Here is a 19,357-nt window from a genome sequence, read left to right as displayed (position 1 = left end):
ATGACTGTATAATAGCATGTAATGTATCTTTCTGTTACAGTATTTGTATTCTTAGTGACTGAAGTACAGCCCATACATAGTGCTTAGACTCTTGAATAGCTATTTTTCTTTTCATCTCTAGTATGTCTGGTCTTCTTCCTTGCAAAGGCAATTCAACAGTCTCCCTGTGATGCCTCCATAAATAAAAAGTTGTATCACTAGTAAGTTCATACAAGAAGAGGCAGGCTTGATCTGACTGGGGAAAGGGTGACTGCAGGTGTATGCTCATGCAATGTGATGTGGGAGCATTTCTGTTTACCAGTTGGAGCTGATGAGTGGAGAAATAAAACTCTTCAGATACGGTCAACTTAGAGTACTACTTTGATTACATAGGTGGACTGGCTTTCTACTGTAGGCTTTGGCTTAGACAAAGTTGACAGAGATGAAAGGTAATAGTCGAAGTTAGTGGGTGAGCTGAAAAGGGTTATATGTTTAAGTGCAACTCACATCCAGTGGAAATATTTTGCAAAAGCAGCAGATTTTATTATTTTTTTCTGCACAGTACACTTAAGGTCAAGGGCTGATAGCACTTAAAAGAAAATCTTTTAACATCTCTGTTTGCCCCAAATTTTCTTACAGCTCCTTGTCTGTTTTTTTCTTATCTGAATCTGTATCTCTTGCCTTCTATTTTCATGTCCTACAATTATAGCATATTAAAAATGCAAGATCACCTTTTCTCTCTCCTTTGTAAAGAAGGTGATAAGAGACTGTGGTGTGCCTTCAACTTGTGACACTTGTCACTTTAAATTATGGCTGTTCAAGGGCAAGTATTTAGAGAAGAAAATATGTATCTGGTTATGCATGGAAAATGTGTTGTTGTTTTTAAATGAAATCAGATCTATTGCAATAGAGGCAGTAAAGGACACCACATTCCCGTACCACTTTTGTCCATTTCTTGCCAGAGCTGCTCAGTCTGCTTGTTTTTGATTATTTTGAATCAGAATTACAGATTGTGGGTATGAGAATAGCTAAGATGATTTGTAAGTTCCTAGACGCAAGTCTATTCTTTCTGGTGATTTCATCGTGAGTAATAAGATTTTGGACCCTTGGTGGAGCCAGTCTTACCAAAAACAGAAGGCCCTTAAACCAGCAGAAAATTTCAGCCATGCCTGGGGAAAAACCCATCTGACTGATTCTGTGCCCTATTTCCTTCCCCTCCTGGGAAGGAGTAGGGTGCTGTAGGATGTGAGCCGAGGGCATTTCCCACCTTCCTTCTTCTGGAGAAGGTTCTGGGCAGGAGAGGAGGGAGCAGAAAGGACCCAGCATCTGAGGGCAGCCCAGCTCCCTCCTTTGCCTCTTCCCTGCTGTGACAAATGGGTCAGCCTGCTTCCTCCCTTGTTTTGCCAATGCCCAGCCTGCGCAGTGGGAGAAGGGAAGATGCTCTGGAGTTGCCTGAGGCGCAGAGGTGGATGGAGTGAGGTCTACAGCAGAGGTGGGTTTGGTGGAGCAGGACGGGTCTGCTGCCCATGTAGGAACAGGAAGGTTTCTGGAGAAGCAGGCGGCTCAGCTATGCCTGGTAGGGTTTTCTACACATTGGTGTGACCTGGCTACACCTGGCAAGCTCTCGCAGCAGGAGGGGCCACCGTGGTTCCTGTGGCAGGAGGCCCATCACTGTGGTCTTTGTTTTGGTAGAGCTGACAAAACTGTAGTATCACACATGCAAATAATGTGTGCGCGTGTGCTCAGAAACCCAAATGGGGTGAACCAACATCTCTACTTTGATCCTTTACAGAAAAATGACCTGTTCTCTTAAGGCTGAATTCATAACTTTGAACTGCTTGATCAGGGGGGTGGAAGGGGTTGTCAAAATCCTGGCTGGCTCAACTGGAAATCAAGCTGGCCAAGGGAGGCAGGGCCAGACACCTTCCCGTCGTGATCGCGGCGGGGCTTTTGTCACTGACGCCTTCGCCACGGGCCGAAGCAAGCACCCTGTCCCACCTCCTCAGGGAGCCCCCAGCCACCCCCGCGTTCACTTCTAACGCCCCACAAGTGCTTTCAGCCTGTGGGGAGAGCCGCCTACAGAGCAGTGCGGGGCGCGGGGGCGGCGAGAGGGCCCGGCCCGACCGCCCAGAGCAGGGCAACCCCCGCCCCGCTCCGCTCCCCGCTCCCGCCGCGCGCATCAGCCAACGGCCGCCCCCTCGCCGCACCGCCCACAGGCGCGGTCTCATTGGCTCGGGGCCGTGCTCGTTTGCTGGGCCAACCAATCAGCGACCCTCCCTTCCTGCCACAGCGTCACGGGCGCGGGGACGCGGAGGGCTCATCAGGCCAGGCGACGGGCCCGCCCCTGGGCAGCGCAGCGCGTCCCGGGCGGCCGAGGGGCAGCGGCGGTGGGCTCGCGGGGAGGGGGCGCCTGCTTTGGCGGCTCCAGGCTCTCGGGCTGCGGAGCGGAGCTGTAGCTGCTCGCTCGCTCGCTGGCCGCAGTGTGCCGCCGTCCTCCGGGTAAGGCGGCTTTGACTTAATCTGGTGATTTCGTGAGATGGAGGGATGATCGCCGCGGGGAGGCGGGAGGCGGTTAACGGTCGTGCTGGGCCGTCCGTGAGGCGGGGGGGAGGCGGGCGGGGAGCTCCCTGAGGGGACGGCCGGGAGATGCCGGGCAAGAGGCGCCCTTAAAGGGACAGGGGGGAGCCGGAGCCTCGGGGGGGGGGGGAAGGGGCTCCCTGGGAAGGGACCGCGTGTGAGATATCTTGTGTGTGTGTGTCAGTGGTGGTGAGGAAGAGCCCCTCCGGCCGCGGTGGAGCACCGCGGTGCTGCCCGGCTGCTTGATAACTCTCTGCCTCCTTAAGGAAGGCTAAGAGACACAGATGCACCACGCGGGGACTGTTTTAAAAGGGCTGGGCAGGTGTATTTGACCTGGTTGGAGTGTGTGTGGGGGGGATCACCGTCTTTTGAAGTTAGGCCTTAAAGCAGTGCTGTGCTAAAAACTCTGCCAGTGCGAGAGGTTATTGTGAACAGCTAGCTGTCTTCTGCTGTGCAGAGCCAGGGCTCTCCAGTGTTTCTGTCTTACACTGAGTCCAGGTGTGCTGGCTGGATCTGTAGCCTTCATGAAGTCCTGGAGGCTTCAGGGAGACTTCTCTGCATTAGAACCAAGGTAACTGCAGTCTAAAGTTTTGGGAAGCAAATGATGTCCTGGGGCATCTGGGAGACAAGAAACTTTCCCTTGTTGGAAATACAGGGGCTGTACTTTTGCATCCTTTTGGGAGGAGGAAATTGGTAGCTTTCCCAGCTTGTACAGGGGTTGTGCGCTATCTTTTTCTTTCGGTCCTGAGAGCAAATGATGGCTGACATAACCATTTGCATTTGCGGCTTCTTTCTGTGAGAGCACTCAGTGTTTATTCTCTTCCTGCAGGTAACTTATAGTGGCCTCTGTGTAGACCACCTCTTGAGTCTATGCTGGGATTTGTGTAGGTTGTTCACTTGCCTTAGGAAAGGTGAGTAGGATTATTTCTATGTGTTTCCCTGAGACTTTCTAGCTAAATTCTTCCATAAGTGGACTGATATTTAAAGAACCCTATCACTGCTAGTCTCTTCTAAGAATTTGTTCGAAAATGATGATTCTGCCTAATCCTATATATAACTGAACTGAAGTTTATGGACCCCAGATGAATTTAGTTCTTTGTATAAGTCTTTTCTGGTGTATTCCTTTAGCTATTTATTGTTTTGGGCTGAAAGTACCCAACTGAGAATGGGTGCAAACAGGTGCATCTTCTGTATTGTGTGTTTGTGGGGTTTTTTTTGTTTGTTTTTTTGTTTTTTCTTGGGGGAGGGTTTTTTTTAATTTGGCCTTGTAAATCACTTGATCTGTTCTTGTGGATAATACAGTCTATTAGTCTGAACAATGAAGTATCTGAAGAGATGGAGCTTTTTATGGTGTTATGAGTCTTGTGTAGCAGTTCATGCTGTGAACAGACTATGCAATTTTTAATGGTATCCATGGAACATGAGGCAGGGAGGGGGGGAGAGTAGTTTTGGCATTAGGCTGAAAGCCATCTAATATTCCTTTGTTATAAGACTGGGATCTTAAAGGGTGCAGTTTAGTTCTCTATCTGATGTGACTGGTAGGAACGCGAACTTGAGTCCTAACAGAGTTGAGGTCTTTCTGTAACATGTAGCTGATTATCATGAATGGAAGAAGTAGAGCATATAGGGATTTCTTGTCCAAAATCCTCCCTGTCCTACACAATTTAGTTTTTTTTTTTTTATGAGATCACAGAAGACTTGCTACCATCCCTTCTATTTACTAATTGTCTGCTGTATGTCAGACAATATCTGCTGATATTCTGTAAAATCTGGCAGTCCTTAAAGGCTTTGTAAATCTAAGCTGTACCAGTAATTAGAAGAAGTTGAGGAGGTGCTGCATCGCATCCTTGTGTGATGTAGACTTTCTTCCGTGGGAGTAAAGGAAAATTAAGTTGCTGTTCAATCAAACAACATCAAACTGCTGAGACTGTTAACAAATTGAGCTTCTGTATATAGCTGTTAAAAGCTTGTTTGGTAAAAATGAATGCTGACATTGTCCTTGGTGCTTCCTAAAACCAGAATGCATGAGCCTTATCCATACTGCTGATGTAACTAAAGGTCAGAGTGGGCCAGGATTTTCAAGCTCTTGATTTGAGACACCTGGAGACTTGGAGTGTGATTCCAACCATCTCCAAATGATTTGTATTTATGGGAGCTCCCATCATCTCATCTCTTCTGGAAATCCAGTCCGAAGCTGGATGTGCAGAAACTGGACCTCAGCTTCTTCAGCCTCCTGGTGCCCATGATTTTGGGGCCATATGAGGAAGGAAGGGTTACCTGATGGTCTGGTCATGCATCAAGAAGGCTGCTATGCTAAGCTGAGGTTGAATGGTGTTGCCTGCTAATGGTCCTTTGAGTATACAGCAACACCCCCAGTGCAGGGCAGTGTTGCAGCTTCTTTCCTGCTCAGGCCATCCCTGTCTGCTCTGACATCTCAGTTCAGAGTGATCAGGTGGCTCTCAAGAGAGTCATAGTGCTCTGTTAGATGGACTTTTCAGGCCTTGCACAAACAGCTGAAATATTTTTGGCCACACTGGAAAAACTTGGGTGGGAGGACATGGTCCAAACTTCCCCTAAAGAAAAATCAGAGGCTTCTGTTGCTTCGACAACAGGAGCAGAGAAAATGCAGTTCTATTTGATCTTTGGAATGTGCAGTTGTCCATTATTTAATAAGGACAGAAAATAGGCTGTTTGTGCCTACAGCAAAAACCAAAACCATTAATCCTTGCGTGTCAGAATCTGGCACTCTAATTCATAGACACAGAGAGAGAAAATATACTTGAAAGGCAGGAAGAAAATGGAATACTCCATAAGATCACTTCAGGACTGTATGAAAAAGGGACTTACTCTAGGATGCAACACACAACTAGTAGTTGTGATGTGGCAGTAGAATTTGGAGGAGTGGTGGGGGAAGGGAGAGGTATCTAGTGGAGGAGGAGGTGGTGGCACCCTGGGGGAAAAATGAAGTGGAGAGATTGGTGTAATTAGCAGGGTAGGGTGGGGGGAATGTGAGGAAACAAGTTATGCAGAGCATGTAGAGATGGTGAAATCTCTTTTGAGAACTAATAAAGTTTGAATTCCGTGGTCCTTCTCTCTTATTGCTGTGGCTCAGGATCACTGCTGCTGTCTGTGTGTCTGCATTCCCATGCAGCCAGTGTAGGTCTGGCAGATGTTGCAAGCTTGGGCTCCATATCTCACCTCTAATGAGGCTTTGAGCCACCAGTGAGGTCTGCTTTGCTGGTTGGGAGCCACTGATGTTGACTTAGTCCCTGTTTAAGGACTTGAGCGAAATCTGTAGACAGGGCTTTTCCCTCTCACATGAGAATGGGAAGTCAGGAGACCTCAATGGTGAAAACTTACTCAGTAAACACCTGTTTCTCTTATTGTATTGATCCTGATAATTGTGTGCTCTCTGCTGCCATACTACTACTTGTAATACATTTTATATGGGATGTAGTAGATGTAGCTGTTTCATGTCTTTCTTCAGATGCATCGTTACTAGATGCCAGACCAATCTTCATCTGTGTCAAGCTGCAACCAAAATGGCAAAGTACAAGCTTGTTCTCTTAAGACATGGAGAAGGAGCCTGGAACAAGGAGAATCGCTTCTGCAGCTGGGTGGACCAGAAGTTGAGTACTGATGGGATAAAGGAAGCTCAGAACTGTGGCAAACACCTTAAAGCACTGGGTTTTGAGTTTGACCTTGTATTTACCTCTGTACTGAGCCGTTCCATCCAGACTGCATGGCTGGTCCTGGAAGAGATGGGCCAAGAGTGGGTCCCCATTCAAAGTTCCTGGCGACTGAATGAACGTCACTACGGTGCATTGATTGGTCTCAACAGAGCAGAAATGGCTCTGAATCACGGAGAAGAGCAAGTGAAAATATGGAGGAGAAGCTATGATGTTACCCCACCTCCCATAACTGAATCTCATCCATACTATGAAGAGATATGCAATGATCGGAGGTATAAATGCAGTGACGTCTCTCAGGATAATCTCCCAAAGGCTGAAAGCTTAAGAGATGTCCTTGATAGACTTCTTCCTTACTGGAATGAAAAGATAGTGCCAGAACTGAAAAGTGGCAAAATGATCCTCATATCTGCCCATGGCAACAGCAGCAGGGCACTACTCAAGCATCTGGAAGGTAAGGGTCCTCTTAGCTTTCCCCTGTTCTCCTTACTCACCTGCTTGAAGCTTTACACCTTTCTAACTTAAGTGTAGCAAGTGCAGTTTGCTCTCTAGCATACAGTACTTCTGTCTGGACGATATAACATCTGTGGTTTCCAAAGAGAAAGTGAAAGGCTGACCTACTGAAAGAAGAATCAAACTCTGGCATGAGAGAGGTGAGGAATAGTTAACTGGGTTAATGTAGTTCTTCTCTTGAAGAGCCAGACTATTTCCCCTCATTCCTCACTGCCTGTTTTAAATCAGTTTTAAACTCTGGAGTCTGTCTCAATAGACAGCCTCAGACTCCCTCTTCCCCCTCCCCGCCCCCCTTTCATTTATTCAGCTGCTTTGTCAGGAAGGTTGAAGTCATAATCTGTTCATTAAACAAGCATTGCTGTAACAGCAGAATAAAGTGCTTGTCTTGGAGTTGTGGAGGAAATTGACTGTGGTGGATTATTTCTTTTGAGACTTTATTCTTGATAACTCTTTACTTACAAAAGCTGCTGTGACAGGGAGTCTTTGTAGAGAGCAGGTAATGGCTAAAGTTTATGCGTGTACACTGTCATTTTGCAATATAGAAAGTGTCTATTGGTGAACAGTTAAATGTAGCAGCTCAGCATAGGGTTGTTAATTTATTTGGGATCTAAAAAGGAAGCAAGTGTACCTTGTAAGTCATTGTCAGTCCGCCCCCACCACCTTATTAATGACATGGCTTCTAGTTTCAGCCTTCCTTAACTGGAAGACAAACTGTATTAATTTCCTTATATCCATGGGTAGAGTTAGTGACTATACATGAGTGCAGTCTGCTAGAGGTGTAGTTGCAAGTATGCACAGACTGGATTTTGCTCCCTCCCCCCCTTTTTTGTTGTTTTTGTTAAGCCCTAAAACTCTGTGTGCTGTTGCACTTTTGCATCAGGGCATGCTGGAACAGTCAGGACAGCTGATCCTCTAGCAGGAGTCAAATGCCCAGGGCATAAGCGTATACCTTATGGCCTCCAGAACTGCAAAGGTAGTGAATTCTGGGCTACAGATCACTGCTCAGGTGCATGAGGAAGACTGGTTCAAGCCAGTTACCCTGATGTGGTCAGTGGCTTATCCAAACTATATGAAATGATAAAACTTAAAGGAAAAAAGTGTGGAAGGGCCCCGACACCTTCCCCTCCCTCCAAAAGTGCTGAATCAGTATAGAAAGCCATGCTAACAAAGCCCTCTGGGGGTGGTATACTGTAAGCTGACCAGAGTTTCTGCATGAAACCCTGAGCCACGTTGCGTGCTGGCACAAGCCAAGGCTAGAGATGACAGCATCAGCAACTAGTAAAGGTTATTTTAAAGATAGTATGGCCAGATTCCCTCTTGTGTTGGTGCAATTTGGGACTAATTATAGCTGAGGCTGAAGCTGGAATAACTTCATCCACAGCATAAGTTAAAGAAGCTGCAAAGCTCTTCTTTGAGACAGTCTGTTAGCTAGGTAACTCCTCAAGGGCTGCCTGCACTACAGCTGTTAGGTTTTTTTTTTTTAAGTGGAATAGAGCTATATTCCATGTCTGTACTACACTAGACCTTGTCCCTCCCAGTGCACATGTGTGTAGTGAAATCTGAGGCAGAGCCTGGCAGAGGGTCTAGTTCTGTTGACCAAGGGCTGTCCATCAGCTGCCCCAGCTCCCACACAGGAGTAGTTGCCAGGTAAGTGATGGCTCTTTTGCCTCCAAGCAGTGTTAGATCATCTGGATTGCTGCAGAATTGACCTGGAAGGTTGCATGACCAGAGAACTTTAAGACCTGATACTGCAACCTGCGTTTTTCTCAGAACTCCCACTTACATCTATCAGGATATAGGAGGTTTTTTGTCTGTGTTGCTGACTGTGTCTCCCTTTCTCTCCTGAAAGGTTGTGAGTCTCTGCTGCTCTGGAGCCTTGCCCGAGTTGGACCTGATTCAACAATGCTTAAAGTTTGTCAGCCTGCTGTAGTTCTAGCATCTGCTGTGGAGTGGACTTTATTTTGTGTGTTTTTTTTCACGACAGGCTTAGTGTTCCCTGCACCTGAGTAAAGTTTCTAAGCCCCTTTATCTGTTTATCTTAGCTAGAGCTGTGGTTTTTTTGGCATTTAGAAAACTGGGCTCCAGATGCCTTAAGAAATCCAAGCATACATGACTGTTGTGATAACTTAGTCATAGTTATAACTTTTAGTCTTTGAGGCTATTGCTGGGAAACTTTAAGTGGCAGTAAGGATAAATGTTTTCATTTAACATGGATCTGAAGAAACAGACATTCCAGGGTGAAACTTTGTTCAAAGAATGCCTCTTCTGAAAGGTTTCACAGGTTACCCTTAAAGCTGCTATTTCAGAGAGGTGGTTTTTTGAAAACAGGCTTGCAGTTCTTTGAATCTGAATGTTTTCCTTGTTATGATTAATTGGCAAAGGGCTTGAAATGTTATGGCCTTACTTTCCACTTGCACACAAAAGAATCATCAGAGCAGCAGAATGTCAGGTTAACAAGGCTTTGATTGCAGGTTTGGATTTCGTTTTTGTTTTTTCAGTGCTCAGATGAACCTCACTAGGGTGTATGAAAATGTCTGCAGGATCTGTCACAGTTTTCATGAGAGATGACTTCATTAAAAAGAAGAAAAAAAAAAAAAGCAATACCCCAGTAATTTTTCTGAAAACAGTGTTTAAGACAATCCTGGCCATACTCGTGTATGCACTTGGAGATCAGAAACAGCTGCTCTGAGAGCTTGCTTTTCTGTCCCTGTGGATTGGAATAACCCTTCCTCAGTGTGCTGTTGAAGATCTTGAAGCTGCAAGCTGTTGGCCTCCAGTGGGGGTGCTTGGCTGGCTGACTTTTTGTAGGTAATACCCATGAATTTAGTGAACACCACCACAGACAAGCATGACCGTTTTTGTGCAGGCCACTGCTTTGTGCAATCCTGTCCATTCAGTGCAAGTAAGATGCAATGTTGTCATCAAATTTAAGTTTAGTGAGTGGGCTTGTCCAGTCCTTTAAGAGCACTTATCACCTGAAGATGATGCAAAGAATACATATGATGATGCTAGGAATCATTGGCACCACTAAAAAATGACAGAGCAAGAATTTTCATTCCCTGTTGGTAGGGATGGGAAGGCTCTTTGAAAGTAAGACTCTCTTCCTCTTATGGCAGTAGTTTTATTTGCTGCAGGATGCTTCTTGTCATGACTTAGCAACTGTTCTGTTCTGTGTGACACCAACTGGAATGGACTGTAGCATGTAAGTTGGGTCTTCACATGGGACATGTTTTTTCTTTTATGATATGGTATATCTTTGCACTGAAAGAGCAATGACCTCAAGAAATGAGGAGGGCATAAAAAAAAATATCAGATTTGTTAGATAAATTTCACTCTGGATGCTGAAACTGATTATGGAAACACCAGTTTTTAAAATCTGCTAAATAAGCATCCTAAACACTTAGGGTCTATTTACAGGTGATTATCTCAAATCCTTCAAAGGAGGAACAGTTTGCTCTTTTATCTGATACTATTAGCCTAATAGCTGTGCCTAGCTTGTCCTCCTTCTGTTGAAGGAGTGACTGGACACTAGGTCTAGTGCACTGTTTTTTCCATGTGAGTGGCAGAAGGAATCCTGTGCTGCCATCTGGCCCAACATGTTTCTTCCTTCCCCCTGACCAGTTAGTTCTTCCTGGGGACTGGCATTAAATACCTCAGGACGGAGACCCCTGGGTTTCACAGAGGCCTGATTTTATGCTTTCCTCTTTTGAAATATTGCTTTCTTCTGGGTGTGGAGTGATAGTTTCTGAACAATTGGGTGACAAGGCCCAGTAAAACTGGGGATGGAGGAATTGGTCTCTGAGGGAAAAGATGCAGATGTGCCACCTGTTGGGCTTGACTGGCTGTGGTCACAGAGCTGGGCCAGAGCTCCTTAACTGGTCTCCCAGGTAGAAGGTGGAGACTGGGGAGGGCCTGATACTGTTCTTACCATCTGGTGAGCAGGGAGAAGGGTTGCTCTCGAGGGTTTTACTTGTTTGCCTTACTGTGGGTGTGATACTGGTCATGGTGCTCCATAGCTTACATGCTGGAGCCACACATCATGAGTCCTGGTGGGAACTGTGTGTTGAGTTTATTTTGCTGATGGTTGCAGCCTGGCCTTCTTAAGGAAATACCACTTATGTGATTGTGTTGTCTGAGGACAGTTGCAGAAATTGGCTTCATGATCTAACATCTCACTGCTTCTGGAATGAGATGGTTTTGCACTCTCCCTTGATTCCCCTTCCCTCCCCTCCACTTCCTACTCTGTGCTCCTGTTGCTTGCTTTCCATAAGCTTGTTGGACCTTCTGCAAACTTACTTGACCTTGAAACTGGCAGTAAACAGCAAGAAGTGGGTAGCTTTCCATCCATCAGGTTGGCTAGTGGAATTACTGAGCTCAGGAAAGAAGGTGGCAGGTTGTGGAGGTAGTGCAAAGGGCTGGATCAGCCTGGCCCAGCTCTGGAGCTGAAATAGTAAGGCTTCAGAGACAAGCTGTTGGTTACTCCCAACACTTCACTGAAGGTGATGTGTATAGTCTCCTCCAATAACTTTAGAGCAGACTGATTTCAGGCATACTTGCATGAAAAAAGTCTTAATGTTTTTCCCCCCCTTCCTAGGAAGGCTAAAAAAGAGGTAAGTGTGTGTCATAGTACCCTACCTGAGAGGCAGTTACAGAATAAGCACATCTGTCCCCATGCTGGAGAGACTCTGAATAATGCTTCTGCCAAAGCTCAGTCCAAGGGCAAGATGTATGCTGGTAGGCTCCTGTGGTTGCATGCTCAGAGAACTCCTCATTTGTCATAGTGTTGCCTTGAATTCCTGGCTGTGGTAATGCAGCGTGGATCTCTGCTCCAGACAGTCCTGGACCTTTTTCACTTAATGCCATAGTTAACACCTAAAGCCAATAGCAGCAGACTTTGCGTCTTTCAGACTGTTTAATCTTGGACTAGCTGAGGAGTTCAAGATGGGCTGTGATTTCCTGTTGCATGGGAGTAGGATAGATACCATGATTTAATGTTTTCTTATATTAGCCCATAGTAGGATGGCCTCAGTAATGAGCACTGTCAAATTTGGGCAACAATCAGAAGCTGTTGACATAATGATGTAGAAGGGAGAAAATCTGGCAGGCAGAGAAGGGTGGAACAGATGTAGATAATGTGCTGCAGCCATGGTGGTAGCCTATGATCTCCCTTTTTTCCTTAAAATCAGCACAGTGAGATTAGATGCTGTAAAGATTAATAGCTAGATTCCAATACTGTGCCCAATTCCCTCTTCTGTCTATCCTATTGAAGCTAGCCCCCCTGCCAGCCTGCCTGCAGCTATGATCCCATTAAGGAGGGCAGAATCTGGCCTTGAGTTTTTAGCATATTCAACTAAAGTTCAGTGTTTTCACTAAGCTTGCAGGAAGGATGCAAGGACCTGATTTGGATCTCTATTACAAAGCAGCAATTACAGAACAAGCCCATCTGGCTGAATTTATGCATGTGATCTTATGTTTTGTTAGATGAATCATCTGGCCTCAGATGTAGTTGACATCCAAGGGAGGAGGAGTGTAGCTAGTTTCAGTAATTGTTGTGGTTTTTTATGTTTTGGTGTTGCCCTGTCCATAAGGATGCAGGGAAAGAGCTTGGTAAGAACAGGTAAGAGAGGGAGAAGCTTAACCAACTTTTAGAAGTTGGCTTTAGATGGTCAAAATCAAGTGCAATGGGTTTTGCATCTGTAGGACTTTCTAGAATGTAAATGTTTCAAAGCACTTCATGGCCTACCAGATAAAGGCGAATGCTTAAGCTTGCATGGAGATGTGAGGTGTTCTTTATGCAATGTATCTGCAAAGTCAATCTTAAATAACATCTTTCAATGAAAGATCACACCATAACCATAAAAACAAAACAAAACCCCATGCCATAAAGAAGTACCAGCTTGCATTGTTTTGATCATCCAGTTCAGTTAATTGAAGCATAGGTTGGGAAGGAATCCTGAATGTGACTTTGAAAGTTTTTTTTTGTATAAAAGTGCTGTACAAATCCTTATAATGGTTATGTGCCTAATTCCTTCCTGCTATACAGCTGCTGTTGAGGAGCAATGTTTAACAAGCGTTCATGAGATAGAATGGGAAATCTCTGTCTGAGATTTTTGGGAAGAATTTTAACTAGGTAGAATGCAGTTGCCCAGTTAGCATTTTATCTGAGGTCCTGAGGAAGACATCTTGAGCCTCACTAAGTGCTGTGGGATATCATGGCTATAAGTAGGCGAGACCTTAATTTTAAACCTCCTTGGAGGAAAAACTACTTCCAGCAGCACAGTACCCTTCAGCAGTGCTGAGATCCAGGCTTTGATATTACCTTGGAGGGAAGAGTTGCTTCTGCAACAGTCCTTCTGATTTCCCACTGCACCTTGCACTCAGAAGTTGAGTCCTTGCCCTGGTTTTACCCTTCTTCCCTTGTGAGACAGGATGAGGTTGTGGGACAGGCCAGCTTAGGTGCTGAAGTGCAAGTAAATGTCACTTGGCTATAGTTACAGAATGTGAAGTAACTGGATAGCAGGTTTTGCTCACTCTTGCAATGGCCGGAGTGGAAGGTGTGCTCTCTTTAGTGCCCTTCTAGCACTGCTGGGGAGTGCTCTCTGTGCGTTTAGCTTGCAACTGAAGAGCTTGTGTGTCAAGCCTGATAAGCATCTTGCTGAACAATGGATTTCCCTATGCAAATACTGTAACAGTGCTGAAATAAAGCAACAGTACATTAACGTGTCTCCTCAGGATTTTCTTCCGTCTTCAACCTGCAGTTCCAGCCTTCTGATTGTGAGGCAACACTTCTACACAAAAAAATCCTGAGGAGGAAAAGCAAGTTGCAGCAAGCATGTTGGCTATTCTAGGCTGCACTCTTTTTGCCTTGTAAATCAGTACTGTAGTTGACATCGGTTTGGTCACTCTGTTCTTTAAAAAGGGTAAAACACATTTCTGAATCATGTARCTACTTAAGCTCCTTTTATTTAATCCATCTTTAGAGGACTCCTTTATATATCCTGGCTGCTGACCACATTATGTGGTTTACCTAAATTCTCCTGCATGTTTTCATTTGCTTTGTGCAAATCCAAATATTTTAGTCCAGGGGATTCAATTTTAGAGGTGGGTAAAGGACTTCCCAGGGCCAGATTCCCAGTGGATGCATGGGGGCATAGGTATAAATTATTGTTATAAAATCTAAAATGTTTTAAAAATCCTTCAAATGAGAGTTCAGGCAGCTTGACTGTTACTTTTGCAAACCAAAGTCCTTGAGCACAGTGCTTTGTCTGGTAGACAGGCTTGGTATTTTTCCTTTTGGCATCTGTGTGATTTTAAAATTTCAGGTGCTGCTTGAAAGCTTCTCTGTGGGTCTCTAGTCCTCCTACCTAGAACAGCTGAATTATGTATCCCTTGTAAAAAGGGATGGCTTAGACTTGCAGAGGGTGTGTGTGTGTGGGGGGGAGGGTGTTAAATGGACTGTGGCTCAATTTAAGACAGGGTGTAAGCCTCCTGCAAGAAATTGTCTGTTTCTCCAGCTCTGTGCCCTTCTGAAATTTGGGGCTAATCTCAAAATAAATACTTAGCTTAAACCAAGGCAAGAATAGGTCTCTGCAAAAATTGCATACTTGTGTGGTCTCAGGGCAGGGGAATAAAGTGATTCTCACCTGTTTGAGACCAGAGAGTCAGCTTAAAGGTTTTGGTACTCCTCTTTTTTTAAAAGAGTTAAGTCCTGATAATGAGTCATGATCAGTGTGTATAGAGGCATTTGTGTTGTGTGGGCTTTTTTTTGCTGTTCATATGTTGTCTCTGCTCTTCTACTGAATGTGAAAATCTCTGAACTTACACCTGTGTGTTCAGAGAGCCATCTGTTTTGTCAGCTGCTCCAGAGGATGTTTTTTCTCTTGCCCTTTGGTCTAGTTTATCTGTTTAGAAGCTTGATTGTGTTTATTTTCTAAACTTGGATTACTTGAAGTTGTCCTGCTTTAAAACAACAGGCTGTCATAGGACTTCAATGTTCCCCAAAAGGGGGGGGAAACTGTTCCCAATGACATTAGCCTTCTCTTGCCCAAACTTCTGGGGGAGTAGTGGCTTTGCAGTCATTGCCTCTTAATGCGTTTATTCAGGCCTTTTGTGAAAACTTTACTCAGAGGCTGTCTTGAAACTTGCTTAGATGCTTGGATATAAACGTAACCAGCCGTTTCATTGAAAGTAGATCCCTGGAATGTCTTAATTATATAGCTAGATGAAATAGTTAATTTTCATCCTCAGGTACATCTTATTTTGGTGAAGTGAAAAAATACAGGAAACTGCTCCAAGTTGTGGAAACTGAAGACTCTTCCTCCCTTCCTTTCTTCCCCCCCTCCCCCCTTCCATTTAAAAGTAGAAATAAGTAGTCTTGTATCTAGTAATTCTGGGAATAGTAACATAGGGAATAGTAATGTACTAAAACTTGCTTCTGAGCAATCAAATGTGGGCAGACACTGATGCTCACACTAGGAGAATTTAAATACTGCTTTTAAGATGCAGTTTGTATGAAAAGCTGATGCACAGAAAATTTAAGAAAAAGATTAACCCTGATATCTTGTGTCCTCAGAGAGGCTGTTTGTATTGGTTACTTAGCAGAGGTTGTTTCCTGTTGGAATGGCATCTGTAGGCTCCAATCCCCTTGAGCTTTGGGTTATATGAGCATGAACAGGTTGGGAAGATGTGGAGGAGAGCTTACTGTCCTGAATATTTTAATAAAGGAAGTATATACTCTCTAGGGCAGAGTGTCTTCCTGCTTCAATTCACATGTGTAGACCAAAAAGTGAAGAAAGTCTTCACCTTGCTGGGAATTTCCTCCTGTAGCTTTTGCTAAACCATTCTTCCAAAGCTGTGGTCCAGGTAGGAATGGACCCTTGAGAGTAGTTGCTGTTGCTCCAGCCTCTGTCAGCAGGTCCTTGTCAGTTTGAAGACTGGATAATCTCAGAAATAAGGCTGGGCAATGAGGAAGCCTTGCACTAGGTGTAACTCTGTGGGCTTTTGTCTTTGGCAGGCATCTCCGATGAGGACATCATCAATGTTACTCTCCCCACTGGCGTGCCCATACTTCTTGAACTCGATGAGAATCTGCACCCTCTGGGCCCTCATCAGTTTCTGGGTGATCAAGAAGCTATTCAAGCTGCCATCAAAAAAGTGGAAGATCAAGGGAAAGTTAAATCGGCTGAGAAGTAAAATCCTACTGACCAACACAGTCCTCCCCTCTGAAGTGTGTGGTAATAAGTGATGCTTTATGTGTGAGTGTTAGGCTGCACTGTGCAGAAGTCTCAATTTCAAGCACTAAATAAGTGGAAGGGACAGTTGTTGAGTCTTGGTTGGTAGATTAACCCTCTGCCTTTCAAAAACTGGAATTCGAATCTCAGTGTGAGATTATGGATATTGGGGAAAAAAGAGAGCAGTTCAGGTAATGGAAGCTTTCAGGGCAATCTGTTCCAGATCTAGGCTTGAGGGAGGCCTGAAAGGATTAATGGGATATGTTAAAGCCCTCTACCAATAATCAGTCCTGATCTGTTGAGGGGAAAAGCTTGCACTGCACAACACCAGCTTGCTGGACTAATTAAGTCCTAGTGTTACAGGCGCTAAACTTTCTCACTGACAACATGGCGTCAGATAGGAGTTACTCCAGTGACTCTTGTATGTCACTGGCCATGACAGTCTGTGTTCTTGACAGTGTCTTCTGCCTTTCAGAATACTTTCAGCTGTACAGCTCTTTTCCTCTCCACTTTATTTTGAGTCTTTCAAGGCCTGCTCATGGTTCACCAGAGAATTTTGCAGATATGTTCAGGCTATTGTAGTTACCCTAGTTGTTTTTTATTATACTGTGCTCCTATTCTAGGTATCTAGAAGGTACCCCTTTTTCTCCACCATCTTTGCAAAACCTAGCATGACTGCATTTTGCTGGCTTGCAATAATGGGATTTCACTTGGACTTTAGTCCACAAACTAAGAACAAAGAGGTTTCCTGCTCAGTGTGTAAACTATCACTTAGTCTTTAATGAGTGACCTGAATAGCTTTTAAACATTTAAATAACATGTACTTCAGGCTTGATCATCTCTTAATAAAGTTGTTGGAAGCATTCCTGTTGACCTCAGTAAAACTGGACATATGACCCCCCCCCGATCATTCCTCAGCTGCAGTGAGCTCTTGATAAATCTGTTTCACAGTAATACTACTGTGACATTCTCTGTTTCAGTTTCTTTGGAGGGCAGTAATAGAGATATGTAATGCCTGTAAGGTGTTACTGGGTGCAGTTCATATAGCCATCACACTAGCAGGAAGGAATATTGTCTGAAAGTGTCATGCTAAAAAGCTCTCCTCGCAATCATAACTAGATTCCTTCCAAGGGCAGTCTTGCTTGCTGCTTTGGCGCTAAACTTGAACAGTACACACTGTGGTTGGGTGTAGTGTGTATGGTGGTTTGGTTTCCTCTTTGTTTATGTGCACAAACATCAGGAAATTCCCACTTTTGAAGACTTGCTCTAATTTTGCTTGCAAATGTAAAGCCATTGTAACTTAAACTTAGAATCTGACTCAGTATCCAAATGTGAGCATCTTGAATTCTCAGTTACAAACGTGGCTGGCACTTGCTTATGCAGTTATTTAGGAGCTGAATGTGTTCTCAGCATGGCCCAGCTACAGATCCCACGAGAAGTTAATGAGAATTCCCTTGGTATAATGTGTGTTTTTTTGTTTTTTTGTTTTTTTGTTTTTTTTTAAACCCAGGGTGGCTACATTTTTGCAGTGAGCAGCTCTGTAGCTCTCAAAGTGCAACAGGATGCCTTTTGTTTTGACAGTGCATTGTGCTTCTAACAGTGTCCCTGCTATGTGGAGGGATCCTTTCCAGGTCTGATGCCAGCTCACATTAGGGTAACACATACTCCATAAACTCTTGCTGGCTGGTAGTTTCTCTTGCATGAGCAATGCCTGGGCTTTTCTTGGGTTTTGTTTTTGTAGCATCTGCAGTAGGAACAAAGATATGTTTCTCTTTAAAAGCATAAAGCTGATAGGTTCCCCTTGCATTTTACAAGCAAGGGTAAATCAGATTTTTATTTCTGAAGAAATACTGTCAGCATCCCCCTGCCAACTACTGTAACTTTGACACTGATTGGCTTATTGCTTTCTATTTTTTCCCTCTATTTTCTGTGCATAGAGTAACTTTGAATCTTAGTTGATATTCTATACCTCAGAGTTAGTTTTCTGATTAGAAAATGTTTACCTGCCCATGCCATAAGGAGGACCWCTGTCACTCAGGTGATTAGTTTCTTTCCCACCCCATCATTGAATAATGCGTGAAATTTAGTACTAAGTAAAAATTACTGTAGATCCATCAACAAGGCAAAGCTATCTGCCATCTGTGGGAACAGCATGTATCGGGATGTGTTGGCTTATAAGCTCTTACAGGCATTGACTATCAGTGTTCATATTTCTTTGGCATTGTGGTATTGTAGTGTAGGACAACCTCATTGCTGAGGACTTAAGATGCACCTGGAAAATATTTGGAAACAAACATAGCTGAACTGGGAGATGCACCCTGACAGAAAGGGAGGAGAGGGCCTTGTTGCCTGATCTCTTCAGGGAAAAATGGAAAGGTGGGTGAGTGGTGTAAAGAACTGTTAATACATCTTCCTGCAGCTGAATAGATGGAACTGATTGAAAACAGCCTTTCAGCAGGAGCAGAGACAGTAAGAAAAGAACAGCAGTGTGACACTTTCAGGTGGCACTGTTTCTGCAGTTTTTCCTTGAGGTAGGAGTGGTGATGGTGTCCTGGGAAGCTGAACTTCGATTGCTTTGGTTGTGACTCCAAAGCAATGACAAAATAGTTTGTACAGGAGTTTGTATCTGCATCTGGCAGCAGTACCACCTCACAAGTATCAGTTGAAACCAGTTAGGGATTCATTGTGCTCTTTAATAGTGTTACTTTAACACCTTGCAGTGTTGGCTTCTGAACGGCCTTATAATTAAATTCTTGATTCATAAAAGACGCATCTGTACTGGAGAATAGAAGCCAGCTTTCATCAGCAGTGGCATAAGGACCTGATCTTCAGGCTTAGTTGCATTATAGTAGGGGGACAAATGAGAAGCTTGCAGGTGGCTTTGTAAATCAGCAGTTGGAAAACATTTTTCTCTGTGGTTGTGAGTATGCCTCAAAGTCCTATAAGCTAACCGATGTCTTCACATCCATGACATCAACTGTAGTTGATTTGATTTGTTTATGTATTTGTAACTTGTATTAGCAATAATAGTTCTGCAATCCTTTTGAAAACACTTTGTGAATATGGTGGAGCTGGCAGGTTCTTTACAGTTCAATAAATTCACCTAAAATAGAATTTCATTTGGCTTCGGTCTGTCTTCCTTCTGCTCCCTTCCCCTTTGTTTCCTTTCCAGGACTGATTGGTAAATAAAACTGACCTTCAGGGTCCCAGAGCTCCTATCAAGCTGTCCTTGATCATATATCATGCAGCCAGTTGGAGGATAAAAATAATGTTAGAGCAAACACACTGCCCCACTTATACACACAAAGAAGTTGGACTAGAAGGAAATACATACCTGTTTGAAACTGAGGGGACTTGGATAGGAACAAC

The 19,357-nt window shown here is 44.3% G+C and overlaps 1 protein-coding gene across 4 annotated transcripts; it reads left to right on the top strand.

Annotated features, from left to right (window-relative positions):
* Positions 1 to 2,297: 2,297 nt before the first annotated feature.
* On the top strand, positions 2,298 to 19,107 carry BPGM (bisphosphoglycerate mutase). Of its 4 annotated transcripts, none has more exons than XM_026070374.1 (5): positions 2,298 to 2,478; positions 3,014 to 3,127; positions 3,386 to 3,467; positions 6,044 to 6,699; positions 8,608 to 9,451. In XM_026070374.1, the coding sequence occupies exons 4-5, from the start codon at positions 6,099 to 6,101 to the stop codon at positions 8,766 to 8,768; spliced, it is 762 nt and encodes a 253-aa protein (XP_025926159.1). In that variant the 5' UTR covers positions 2,298 to 2,478; positions 3,014 to 3,127; positions 3,386 to 3,467; positions 6,044 to 6,098; the 3' UTR covers positions 8,769 to 9,451. The 4 variants fall into 4 exon arrangements, with proteins under 4 accessions (XP_025926159.1, XP_025926157.1, XP_025926155.1 ...); XM_026070372.1 differs by lacking the exon at positions 8,608 to 9,451 and adding an exon at positions 15,772 to 19,107 and having other exon boundaries at positions 2,304 to 2,478; positions 3,055 to 3,127; XM_026070370.1 differs by lacking the exon at positions 8,608 to 9,451 and adding an exon at positions 15,772 to 19,107 and having other exon boundaries at positions 2,304 to 2,478.
* Positions 19,108 to 19,357: the final 250 nt, after the last annotated feature.

This window comes from Apteryx rowi, unplaced genomic scaffold (genome assembly GCF_003343035.1).
Source record: "Apteryx rowi isolate R43461 unplaced genomic scaffold, aptRow1 scaffold_31, whole genome shotgun sequence".
NCBI classification, from domain to species: Eukaryota; Metazoa; Chordata; class Aves; order Apterygiformes; family Apterygidae; genus Apteryx; species Apteryx rowi.
Note: the sequence above shows the minus strand (reverse complement) of the source record. Positions and strands in the feature narration are given on the sequence as shown.